General features: G+C 42.8%; 1 protein-coding gene across 1 annotated transcript in view; it reads right to left on the bottom strand.

The window, feature by feature from the left end:
* The window catches only part of DNAH11 (dynein axonemal heavy chain 11), a 323,685-nt gene that overhangs the window by 154,324 nt on the left and 155,458 nt on the right, over positions 1-13,903 (bottom strand). Inside the window, exons 37-42 of the mRNA XM_004604267.2 lie at positions 13,311-13,403; positions 11,890-12,084; positions 10,720-10,797; positions 7,002-7,134; positions 3,545-3,672; positions 208-356 (exon numbers count right to left, since the gene is read on the bottom strand). Of these exons, the coding sequence (XP_004604324.2) occupies positions 208-356; positions 3,545-3,672; positions 7,002-7,134; positions 10,720-10,797; positions 11,890-12,084; positions 13,311-13,403 (776 nt within the window). The remainder of the gene's footprint in view (positions 1-207; positions 357-3,544; positions 3,673-7,001; positions 7,135-10,719; positions 10,798-11,889; positions 12,085-13,310; positions 13,404-13,903) is intronic.

The following is a 13,903-nucleotide window of genomic DNA, read 5'->3' on the forward strand; positions in this document are numbered from 1 at the left end:
TGGTTAGTTGTAAGGATGTGGGGACAAGAGGAACATGGAGGGTTACTGCTTAGCTGGAGGCGGGGTTCAGTTTGGAAGCTGAGGAAAGTTCTGTATAAGGATGCACAACGCACTGAATGAACTGAATGCCGCTAAAGCATGCTGAACTGGTGAAAACTATTGTGTGCAATTTCACTGCAATCGAAAAGAAGAAAAAAAAATACTCACGGATTCCAGCCCAAGTCTTGTGGGTTTACGTACAGAATCCCAGCTCTGGAGACGGTGGCGGGGGTGGCGGTCCTTAAGTGATGAATCTCAAAGAGCAGTCTCATGGAGGGGGTCAGGGCAATGCGTTCGTTGCTGGCCAAGGTCAACACCTGGAGGGGAAGCACAGGGCGAAGTGGGCTGGACCTGCCTTTCAGGAGCAAGTGTATGGAAATTTAGCAGCAGAACAACACAAAAAGTACCGCCAACCACTGCCTCCAGGAAACACCAAAGGTGGCCTGCGCACTGTCCCTGGTCCAGTGAAGTCCAAACAAAGTTCTTAGTTTAACACTGAGAAAGAGAGCCACCACAAGGATTGGTTCATGCTAACCTCCAAATTAAAGAGTGGTGATTCTTACTAAACTGAAGACTTCAAAAAGCTATTCATATACAAAGTTTTGAGTGTCACAAACAAAAGAAAGCTCCTTTAGAATCTGACACAAGCAAAGACCACTTGTCAGGTTGAAAATGGATGTATGTATAAAGATGACAGAGGGAGATTAATCCAGCCAATCCAGTTTGGAGCTCCCAAACCACATATGGTTCCTTGAGCACTGTCAGAAGTGATCCCCAAGCAAAGATTCAGGAGTAAACACTAAGCAACTGCTGGGCATGGCCTCCTCCAACAAAGCTCCAGAGGTCCATGTTTATTGATTTATGAACAACATCTCTACTCCTGAAGCAGTATTTGCTGCTAGTTAATTCAAGGGGGCCACTAATTCAGTAGTGTAGCAATGAGCACCACAATCCTTCATCTATCAACAGACATTGTGGCTCTCAAGTCCTGCCTCACAAATCCATTCCACCATCTTTTGTTTATGCTGGAAATACTGGTATAACCAAGGCAAAGTAAATTTACAGTCCATCTCAACACCCAAGTGTCACCAATTAACACTAATTAACAAACTGATATTCTCACTATCCAACTCTTCCCTACTTAATCAAAGACAAGATGTAATAATAACAGACTTAGGTTTTAATTTTTAAATAATTTCCCCTTTATTTATTTTTATTTTGTTATTGAATGACTGTGAGATAGAACCTTACAAAGCAGCTCATGATTAGATTTCAGTCATACAGTGTTCCAACACCCATCTCTCCACCAGTGTATATTTCCCAGCACCAGTGTCCCCAGATTCCCTCCCATCATCTCTCTCTCTCTCTTGTGCCCCAGATTCCCTCCCATCAACACACTCTCACTCTCACTCACTCTCTCTCTCTCACCCCCTCACCCCACCCCCCTCCCTCTGAGCATTGTGGTTTGCAATATTGGTACTGCTTAGGTTTTAGAAAGTGGGAAAAACTAAAAATTTTGGAAACACAATCTTTTAAATGTGACTAAACTAAAAAATAAATAAGTAAATAAATAAATAAATAAAATTTAAAAAGGGGGGCTGGAGTGATAGCACAACAAGTAGGGCATTTGCCTTGCACACGGCCGACCCAGGTTCGATTCCCAGCATCCCATATGGTCCCCTGAGGACCGCCAGGGATAATTCCTGAGTGCAGAGCCAGGAGTGACCCCTGTGCATCGCCGGGTGTGACCCAAAAAACAAAACAAAAAAAGTGACTAAACTAATTTTTGTTTTTCACTGTGTCACTGTCATCCCGTTGCTCATCAATTGGCTCGAGTGGGCAGCAGTAACGTCTCCATTTTGAGACTTGTTGCTACTGTTTTTGGCATATCAAATATGCCACGGGTAGCTTGCCAGGCTCTGCTGTGAGAGCGGGATACTCTTGGTAGCTTGCCGGGCTCTCTGAGAGGAGTGGAGGAATTGAACCCGGGTAGGCCGTGTGCAAGGCAAACACCCTGCCACTGTGCTATCGCTCCAGTCCTTTTGTTTTTAATTTTTATTATTTAAAAAGATTTTTTTTTATAAATTTGATCCATTTACTAACAGCTTTCAATATGGTAACATTTTGGAGTGGAGCTTCATCCCTTTTTATGTGTGTAAACCTTACCACATCCAACACCAAAGTTCTTGCACTATTCCATGATCAGAAGGACCCCACTCGTCACAAGGATGGTACAAGGGCTCAGGTGCTTGCCCAGCCCACTAGTGCGGTCACAGCACTGGTTTGACTCCTACCACATATGGTGCCCTAGCACTGCCAGGTGTAACCCAAACAAATAAATACACACTGGCCCTTTACCCCCTCCTCCCGCCCTCCTTTCCCCTTTCCTCTGATAAATGGACAACATTTCTTTCCTTTTTTATTTGACTGTAGTTGAGAACATGGTTACACAAATGAATTTGTTAAATGAATCAAATTTATGCTTTTGGTGTACAAAGTTACTGCATCCTCAACACCATGGTCCAATGCTGAAATTCACACAGAAAAGGTAAATGAGTACTTGAATACTGAACAGCAAAAGAATTATCAGAAAAGTGCTATTTATCAAAATAAAAGTCACACAAAGCACACCATGCAAATTGTAGCACTGTAGCACTGTTGTCTCATTGTTCATCGATTTGCTCAAGCAGGCACAAGTAACATCTCCATTGTGAGACTTGTTGCTACTGTTTTTGGTAGCTTGCCAGGCTCTGCCATGCGGGCAGATACTCTCGGTAGCTTGCTGGGCTCTCTGAGAGAGATGGAGGAATCGAACCCGGGTCGGTCGTGTGCAAGGCAAATGCCCTACCCGCCGTGCTATTGCTCCAGTCCACCATATAAATTATTAAAAAAATAATAATAACAACCCAACCCCAAACTATAAGTGAAGGGAAATTTTTTGCCTGAAGGGGGCACCCAAGCAATGTTCAGAAGGCCTCATGGGGATTTGTGGCCAACCAGGCCAAAAGATTCATGGCAAGCGCTGAGGAAGTGGTGCTGCCGGGTGTTTTGATGCTGGAGACCACCTGGGTCACACAAGAAGTGCTCTGAGACCGGTAGGGCCAAACTCAACAGTGCTTTACTAAGGGGCGGGTGGGTGGGGGCTCCAGTTGCACCAAATAGTGCCTGGGGGATCGTGTTGTGCCAGGAACTGAACCAGCCTCAGTTTTGCAGTTTGCACTTGCAAAACATGAGCAGCAACCCCTGTACTATTTCTGGCCCACAAGCAGAACTCTCATAACTCATTTTCCTTTCTTTTTTCTTTTTTGGGTCACACCTGGCAGTGCACAGAGGTTATTCCTGGATCTGTACTCAGGAATTACCCCTGGCGGTGCTCAGGGGACCATATGGGATGCTGAGAATTGAACTCGGGTCGGCCGCATGCAAAGGCCTTTCCCATCACTCCAGCCCCGTAACTCATTCTCAAGCTGGGCACTAAGTTTACCGCTAAGGTTTCATTACTCACTTTGTTGTCATCCATGACAGTATTCAGTGATTCAATCCACATGGGATCAATATCTCCATCTAGAACTATCCATTTTGGTCCATCATGCATCAGGTTTGCTTGTTCTCGCAGGATGAAGGAGAAGAGACCTATGAATTAAAAATGAAACAATGTAGGCCAGTGAAGCCAAAAAGAAATCAATTTTGTTTTGTTTTGGTCACACCTAGTGGAGATTTTGGGTCACACCCAGCACTGCTCAGGAGTTATTCCTGACTCTGTGCTGCTCAGGAATTACTTCTGGAGGTGCTCAGAGGACCATGGGATGCTAGGGACAGAACCCGGGTCGGCCACATGCAACGTAAGTGTCTTCCTACCCACTGTACTATATCTCCGGTCCCAATAAATCAAGTTTTTTTTTTTAAAAAAAATAAAAGAAACAGAGCAAATCCCAGATACTGATCCTGCTATACTATCTCTCTGGTCCCCTATGCATATATTTTCAATAACAATAGTCCTGAATCCTAGTCCATTCTTGGTAACCTGTAAACACACTGAGACTATATGTTACATGAGTCAACAAAATATTATGTTTCTGATGAGCCTAAAGAACAGGGACATGGAGAAACACACACACACAGACACATACAGACACACACAAACACACACCACTTCAAACACTTTAAAATTTTAGGGATATTTTTATGTCTTTTTTTCTACATGTCTATTACTACATGTCTAAGTATTGATTTAAGTGTTTTGTGAGTTATATTTAATAGTTGCTCATTTTCACTAAAAACTTTAAACTTGCATTTATTTATTTTTAAATTAATTTATTTTTTAATGAATCACTGTGGGGTAGTTACAAATTTTCGTGCTTACGTTTCAGTCACACAATGGATTGGAGTGCCCATCCTTCCACCAGTGCCCATTCTCCACCAACAATGTTCCTACACCCCTCCCATCCCCCTCAAAAAACTTTAAACTTTTAAAAACAAAAATATTAAAAAATGTTTTGTTAAGCTTTTAAAACATATACTTTCTTAAAAAATGAGATTATAGCAGAGATGCTTCTGGACCCCTGCCCCTGGCTGAGTCTCATCTGGGGCACCCTGGAGTAAGGTGGGCTCACCCACCACCCACCCAGATACCCTGCAGCCCCAAACGCCAAACTCCAGTTGGCACCATGCTCACAGCTGGACCCCACCACTGATTGGGATTAGCCTCATCCAGAAATTGATCTGCTGAAAAACTCAAGTATTCGGATTTTGTGATTTAAATCTCCAATCACCCACGGAGTCAGGGATGGGCTATCTCCCCCCCACCCCTTTCCTATTCTTCCAGGAACCAGCAGTCATGTCCATGAACTGCCTCCAGCTGGCATCAAATAAACTCATTATCTGGCCATGATCTAGAGACTCATAAATAAATCTTGAAAGAGATCAACAAGCTGCAGAGAAGTTTCCAGAACCCTAAAATCACCATTCAGTTAAAAATTTAACTCCAGCTGTATTACCCCACTCAAAAAATTTTTATTCCTGGATATCTCAAACTCTACACAACTGATATACCACATTGGATGGGATATGAAGAAGAAGGCAACCCATTTAGATTAAGAAAATATTAACAAACAAGGCTTAACCTGTAACAACATCTTAGTAATCTCTTATACAAGGGCTTAATGGCTCCATGGTGAGACACAACAATCATCACACACTTTCTTCTAAGAAAAGCTTTTTGGATCATTTCTAACAAATTATTCACAAAAGCTATATAAAATAAATCATTTAGGGCTTCCTGTTGGGGCAGGCTTGGTTGGGAAAATAAAAAGTAATGGTGGTGGGAAGGCGCAATAATAGTTGAATTGGTATTCGAATACTGAATGTAACAAATCATCAGGAATAACTTTATAAAAATAAATAGTTTTTTTAAAAATGAGGTCAAGGGTCAAAAAAAGTTTAAAGGGTTGAGTACCTATTTCACATGAGATCTGGATTTGATCCCTGGATTTGGCACTGCAGGAGAGGCCCCCTCAAGGAACTAAGGCAGGAGTAGTTCCTGAGCACTGCCAGGAATGGCCCCAGAACCACACAGACACACACACACACACACCACCACCACCACCACCACAAATTAAGTCAGGCTAAAAGAACAAATTTTGGATGTCCCACAAAGAAAATCGTGTATACACCTAAGGTATGAAGAATGACAAATAGACACCTTGAGATGGGGTTATCAGGGAAGTCCTGGTATGCATCTCACAAGACACCTCACGAAAACCATGGAGCAAGTCATGCAGCTATTTTTGAGGCTGTACGTGGCTGGTACATCAACACAAGGGCCCCATGCTGGGAAAGTTCTTGAGTATTTAGGGAAGAACAGGAGGCCAGAGTGAATGGATGGATATGTAGGTGTTGGGCAGAGCACAGGAAACAACATCAGTGACAAGAGAGTAGGGAGGAAACATAAGGCATCTGGGAGGCTTCTTAGGAGAATGGAACTCAGTGGGAGTTACAAGTAGAAAATAATCCTTTGGAAAGTGTTCTCTGCGCTTAGGGAACTGGCTCAAGGGCTGGAGCTCAGCTTTGCATGCAGGAGCCCTAGATTCCAAATGCAGCACCACAAGGGCTTCCTTCTCCTCCCCACCGAGTCCTGAAAGCATCCTTCAGCTCCTTTCCAGAAAATGATCAAGAGGGGAAGGTGAGCTGAACTCAGATTGGTAGTTACGGAGAAGACAAGTACAGGAAAGCAGGTTTTAAAGGACAAGCCCATAAGGATTTGGGAGAGGTTGCATGTCCATGATGACAAGAAGAGAGGATGCAAGGGTCACAGGAAGGTTTCTTTGTGATTTCATGATTCTTTCTGAAGTGGGACGCTGTAAGAAGTAACCAAGAGATGTGCTTGTTTGTAAACCCTCTAAGGGCAAAAATACATGTCCCTGACTTTTGTCACTGGCACCTAGAGAGGGGATACATTAATGTGAAACCCACTCAGTTCCCCATATCAGGTCCTGAGGCAGCAAATGTTGGATTCTCTCCTGGTCTCCAGGGAGCCTTGACAAAATAGACAGAAAAATTTCAAGAATGGTTCTGTTGAACACAAATTTCCACCTACTCAAATCTAGCTTTAATTTCTAGACTATAAATACTATAACCTGCGTTTTTGTGATCTGCTATACTTTCAATAAAGCCACATATAGACAGAAAATCTACAAATATGACTATAAGTAGCTTGAACTGCAAAAAAAATGGATGAGGAAAAAAAGGACAATTTCAGCATTTCAAATGGGGGTCAGAGAGATAGTACAGAGGTTAAGGTGTCTGCCTTGCATGTGGCCCCAGCTAGGTTCAATCTCTGGCACCATCATCATCTGAAAACCTCCAGGAGTGACCCATGAGCACAAAGCCAGGTAGTAAGCCCTGAGCATCACCAGGTGTACCCCTCTCCTCCCACAACCCCAGAAAGGGGAAATTCTACTTGCCATCCTTCCATTCTCGGGTGGCATGATGTATGAAGCCGAAGAGTTCATCCGTTGTCACAGCTTTGGGGTTTAAGTCATTCCAAACAGGTTTCTGTTTCATGTTGACATATGTTCGATTCAGTGTTCTCAAAATCTGAAGAGAAGGAGGGGAAGAGTTAAGACAATGAATATTGGGGGCTGGAAGTACAGTAGGTGGGTTGCTTGCCTTGCATATGACAGACCTCAGTTTGACCTCCTCCCCCCAGCATCACATATGGTCCTCTGGGTACAACCAGGAGTGATCCCTGAATGCAGAGCCAAGAGTAAACTTTGAGCATCACAAGGTGTGGCCCCCAAAAATTTTTTTAAAGAAAAAAAAAGAACAATGACAATCTTTCCAAAGGATCTCTCTTAACTCATTTTATTCCCTGAACGTTTCTCACTATTCTGCATTGGGATTGAGAGGGGGAAAGGTTTTCTGTAGAATGATATTACTTTGTCCTCTCCCCCTTTGCCACGAGTAGCTTTTCCCAGTTTTTCCCGAGTTTAGGCTTACCCCAGTCTCACCCATCAAGGTGTTTCCGAATCTTTCCCATCCCTTTGTTTAGCTGTAATCACGTCTCTATGCTCTCTTCCCCAAAAACAGTTAATCAGCTTCTCCCCCTAATCTGACTCTGCTAATTTGTAAGGTCAGACCTTCCTAGGATACTGAACTTATATTATAAGTTAGTATTACCTTTCTCCTCTCCTTATGCTTTTTGATTAATTTACTTTAAAGCAATGTCCTTTTTGTATAGACACAAGATGACAATATTATGCTTTTGTAACTTGGGACTTAATTGGCTTTGAATATAATTCATTCCCGGGCATCTGCTTTCTCCACTTAAGCCTCAGTTGCCCTCAGTTCCTAGCACCCCAAAAGCAAGGTCCCAATGAGGGATGGGACAGATCCAGGGCAAGTGGTGAGTTATGTGCTACCCTGGCATCAAGATGGGCCTGGCAAAAGTGCCTAATTCTTAACTATAAGTTAAAAGCTTGATCATAGACAAATGCCATCAAGATCTAAAAGTAATGACGAGACTAGGACCCTGCTAGGGATAGGAAAGACTGATTTGGTTTGAGCATTGTAGTCTGAGATTGAGATGGCCCCAGGAGAGCAATTCTATAAGCTTTAATGCATTTCTTATTGTGTTCATACAAAATGATTAATATTATGAATTCTTATATGTTTGCTGGATAAGGAGAGGAGAAACACACTCATGGGACTCCGCCCTTGGGTGAATCCTCCTTCTGAAAGAGAATCAGTCCTAGGAGAAGCATCCCCTGAGGGAAAGGAACCTTACCCTATTGACTGTGACCACACCTATGTGTACGCCCCAATCCCCTCATCCCGGGGGGATTTAATTAGGCTGTAAGAGTGGATTGGGGGGCCAGATCCAGAGATCCAGAGAGAGATCCAGATCCGGGAGAGAAGCAGAGAGAGAGAATGAAATAAACTGATCAAGCAACCAGTTTGGCCTTCTTCCTTCCGTCGCCTGCCCTTGACCAACAGCCACACACAGCGGTTCCAGGACACCGAATGTGGGCAGTGAGACAGAGCCGCCCGGAGAGCCCGTGAGTGCACATGCCCCTAGGCGTGCTTTAGTTTTTCACAGTTTTCACTTGTGTATGTTTCTTTTAGCACCTTGAAAACTATAAGCCTACAATCCCTACAATCCATCTTGGAACAAACTGGACTATTTTATCTTTTGAGATTTTTAATCATATATGTAAAGTGTTCATCCATGTCATGGGAATTCACATTGCCTGTATTTTTATCCTCTCAAAACCCAGCCAGCATCAAAGGGCTGCAGATGTGCAAACATGTAGATAGCTCAGCCCAAGCCTGGGCTTTCTACCGCAGGGAGTCAAGGGTGAGATGCACCAGCGACCTTTCCAACACAGCCCGGGGTAAAGTCTGGACTGTGCTATGAAATCGTGACCTAGAGCAACAATTCTCAATGGGACGCTCTGGCTGGGCATTGGGGAGAGGTCAGAGGGCAAAAGTCAGGGAGAATTGAGGACACTGCTGAACACCCTCTGATACACAGCCACAGTGTCAGTAGCACAGAGACGGGGAGACCCAGGTCTGAGTAAGGCAGAGAAGCAGCCTGGGAGACAAAACTCTCACAGGACAGGGGCTGACTGTGTGTGCAGTGAGTTAGAACCACCTTAGCTCAAATACCTTCCCCAACTATCCTTTCAACTTTCTCCACAAAGCCATGGCTTTTATTTTTGGTATTTTTCATCTTGACCTATGCCCAGGGATGTGAAGGACGGATGATTATATTCCAATTCTTAGAATAGTGCTTTAAGAAAATGTTGAAGAGAACAGAACCAGTAAAGACTGGTATGCCTGCAGAATATTAAGTTCTATTTTTTAGAAACTGTCAATCTCATGAAAATTATAAAATTCAATTTTACCATTTCTTCAACCACAGTCCATATTGGGAACTCACTCTAACACAATAATTACTGCTCAGTTATCTATTCTAATACTTCAATTATTAACATTTCTCACTAGAAAAATCCCTACACAGGCCCTTCCTTTACCAATGACTCTACTCTGGCTTCTGATCGCTGGCATGTTGTGTGTGCCATGCTCTGGAGTCTCTAATGCCGACTCTGGTTATTTTTAGTCATTGACTACTGACTCTGTTTATAATCCAGCACCCTGAATGAAGATGCATGCGGTTCAGCATATACCATCAGCCAACCAAGAAAACATGATGCCAGCACTGTTGGTAATACTAAACAAAGTCTAGCAGTGAACTGAAAACAGGGATAATAATACCCAGAATACATCATCATTGTGCCGAGTAATCACACACGAGGCACCTCACACAGACATAAGAGGTACCTCAAAAAATGCAGCTTTGGCCTCCTTCCTTTCAAGTTTTGTTTGGGCCCTTGAGTGGGCTTGACTTCTGGGGAGAACTACATGAAAATATTTGGATTGTTCTTAATGATGTGGGAAGAAAAATCTGGGACATCTTGGCAAAGATAAGGAAACAGTTTTGATAAGAGTGGGAAAGATCAATTAATTCTTCCCAAGTCAAATTTATTCCACAATCCTTCAGTATGTTTACTTTGGACAACAGAATTCAGGTTCCAAAGGCGCAGGTTCAGTGGGACTGTCCTAAATGCAGGAAGAGGATGCAAAGGATGGCATGTGGGAAGCCGAATCTCCAGCTCGAGGAGAAAAATAAAATTTCTCTTATTGGAATGGAATGTTCCATTTGTTACTCTTTTTGCTACTTCTCCAATATAAAGAAAAAAAATTGTCAACTGAACCAAGAGCAGTATTAGAGTTTCTGGTTCTAACTGAATCTTTTGGTGGATCTCACTGAGTAGCATGGAAAACAAAGCTCACCTACACAGCACTTCTTCCAAGGCTGGGCACTGTCGCACTTTCCCAAGGCTCAGCACTGTCGCACTTTCGTCCCACTGTTCATTGATTTGCTTGAGTGGGCACCAGTAACATCTCCATTGTGAGACTTGTTGTTACTGTTTTTGGCATATCAAATAAGCCACGGGCAGCTTGCCAGGCTCTGCCATGCGGGCGGGATACTCTCGGTAGCTTGCCGGGCTCTCCGAGAGGGACGAAGGAATCAAACCCGGGTCGGCTGTGTGCAAGGCCCTACCTGCTGTGCTGTCGCTCTAGTCCCTATGGCTGAGCACTAATGGCAATTCACTGTACCTTACTCTTTCCTGTGCCTGCGTTTCCAACCACGAACACTGAGTGTCTCACGGCCAGAAGTTCTTCAAGCTGGACAACCTGCAAATTTAACAAGCTGGTGATTTGAAAAGAAATATCCATTTGTTTTTGCATGATTATTCCCTGTAACTCAAGACAGCCACAACTGACAATACTAAGTTCTGGAAAAGTTTAAAGAGATGGCAAGTGTCAAGAATGGTTACTTCTGTATGTCCCAGCACAGAATGTGTGAATGAGGTTGACCAAAAGCCAAATCACAGAAAAATCACTGACCAGTGGAAGTGCAATACAAAATTGCCAGGCACAAGGCAGAAATTACTGTCAAAAATCAGTATGTCTTTTTGAGGTGTGGAGCAGTACCAGGTCAGTTATCACTGACAAATGAATAAAGTCTAGATACTTCACGTGTGTTTTACTGTTCATGCATCACTATACCCATGTTGAGCCTATGTATGCACAAGTCTTTAAAAAATTGATGTCATCACATATTTAGGCATTTAGCCCCCTCCACCCTCTCTCCCCACCCCATTTAAAGGAATGCACAAATGATCTTACTTCTAATTCTCTCTAAAACGGAGAGAAAAGAGCAAAATTAATTTTTGGTGCATGTCACCAAGATAATTTTGGACTTAATGAAAAGCACATTTTTATTTAAAAAATTATGATTTCATCATATACATGCTTTCGTCCTCCCATGAACTGGTACACAAAACATTTATTTATATTGACTATAGTAAAGCTGATCATAGGAGAATGCCTTTAAGTATATACAGAAATAAAATTAAGGTCACTTTACCCCATAGTTCTCAACTATTTTACACCCATGTACCAGCACAGTCCATGGCATAGCAGTTGAAAACCACTGTACTACAATGTCACTTAACAACAGTTATCAAAGGGCTGACGCAACAGTACAGCAGGTAGGGCCTTTACCTTGCCTGTGGCCAACCTGGATTCAATCCCTGGCATCACATATGGTCCCCCCCCGAACACCACCAGGAGTAATTCTTGAGTGCAGAGCCAGGAGTAAACCCCAAGCATCACCAGGTGTGACCCAAAAAGCCAAACAATAAAAACCCAACAAAAAACCCACAACAGCTATTGACTCTGTGCATCCCCAGGGCGGGGGGACACAGGCAAACGCATCTTTACTTTGAGGATGAAGCTCTCCTCGGGCTGCAGGCGCAGTTCCAGCGTGGACTGTCTGACCATCTGTTCCAAGTGTGGGGCCCTCCTCCGCGGCACACTCAGCGCTGGAAACAGGTCACTAACCAGGCCCAGAAACACAGGGATGTCATCTGTCACTATCTTGGGCATATTGAAGTCCCTTAACGCTCTCATGAGTACCTAGAATCAGGGCAGAAAATGCTTTATAAAAGGGTCTATGAGAGGCCTACCAAAAACCTCACCAGTTAGAGATGTTAAATGAATCCTCGTAGCTGACGCCTGAGCTATAAATACTGTTCTTCCAGGATGGCAATCTGCATTTTATTCATAGAGAGGTTAAATACCTGTTTACAAGCTCACCAATCCGAATGTGAAAAGGCTCTGCCTATACCATGAACAAGTCTGACTAAAGTTGGCAAGTCCTTGCCTACCAATGATGTTTGATTTTGAAAAGGGGCCCTTTTCTTGTTAATCCTTATGCTCCAGGATACAGATTAACCAGGCCTACCAGATCATTACATTCAAAGTACTCTCTGAGAATCTCAGCATGATACTGAACTAATTTTAGTTTTTGTTTTTGTTCTATATTGGCTGAAAACCTAAGAGGGCTTTAGATTTGTAAAGCAGTAACTTAAGCATCAGGATTGCTTTTACAGAAAAAGGTTAAGCATTTCAGCACCAACTCACCAGCAAAAGAACAAATAAATGCAAGTAGTCTTGACTCCATCACTGATTGTGAGAGGAAGAGAGAGACATATTGGAAAAGAAGAAAAATCACATCACGAATGTCTTTCAACAAAAGTTCATGATCTGGTCATTATTGTTTCTTTCCAAGAAGGAGAGTAGAATCTGATTAAAATTATTTTAATTTTAAATATTATTTTGTAATATTTTTGTTGAACAGATGGCATTTAATAAGTAATTTTAAATGATGTGTGCCATCTCTGGTAGCTCTGAGCAACCTAAGTCAATAGTGGTGTTAGATGACCATCCTTATTTCATTTTTCACATCTACCTCTCATCCCATAAAACAGACATACTTTCATTAGATTTCCCTGTCTTTTTTTTTAAAGGATTACTACCCCAACTTACATATTCAGATTTTTAAAAACGTTCCTTAGAAACAATCAGTGATGGCTGAATTATTTGCTTATCGAAATTATTTTTGTCACTGATATTTTAAAAGTACTCACGAAATCACATTTTCTTTTCAAATTCATATTTTTGTACTTAAGAAGACTTGGAAGCTTTTTAAAGAAATGCCAGTCCCCAAAATAGCTATTAAAAATAGATGTTACGTTTTTTTAAATGTCACCCTAGACATGACCCACCCTCCAGGCATATACTTTGTTTTTAGGAAGGAGCTTCACTACTCAATCGACAACATCCTGCTCAGACTGCAGTACCTGGTCTTCCGGCCTATTTTTATCTCCACGTTTCAGGGAGCCAGCTACCACCAGGACAGACTTAATAGCACGGAGTCCCCAGTCATAATGATCCTAAAATTAAAACACAGGCATATTTTCTCAACAGCTTTACGAAAGATGACAGAAGACCTCCTTTCCTGAGGAAAAAGCCAAACGCCGGAACAGAAGACTTTGGAGAAACCCATGTGTCTGTGATACAGTCCAGTTCCCTGCAGTCCCTTGGAGACGGTGAAGAACACATCCTTCAGTGCCCACCCCCACTTCTTTCCACAGCATTTTGTGTGTTACTGGTCCAAAATGTTCTGTTTATCTTGCTCTTCACTCAATAAACTCACTGACTCAAGAGTTCAGTCACTTCCCTGTTATGTTTTCCTACCACAATACGGTTCTCCTGTTTTCCCCCAACAGTCCTGCAGTTCCACCGTTGACCAGCTCACACATTTAATTTCCCTGCTTCACTGCATGGAGGCTTCAGCCAGCACGGGCACTGAACAGACTGTTAGAACTCATTGAATCATTCACATATTTCTGTGAAGATTCCTCTCCCAGGTTCTCATCTCCTGGAGGACAGA

Source organism: Sorex araneus, chromosome 1 (genome assembly GCF_027595985.1).
Source record: "Sorex araneus isolate mSorAra2 chromosome 1, mSorAra2.pri, whole genome shotgun sequence".
Taxonomy (NCBI): Eukaryota; Metazoa; Chordata; class Mammalia; order Eulipotyphla; family Soricidae; genus Sorex; species Sorex araneus.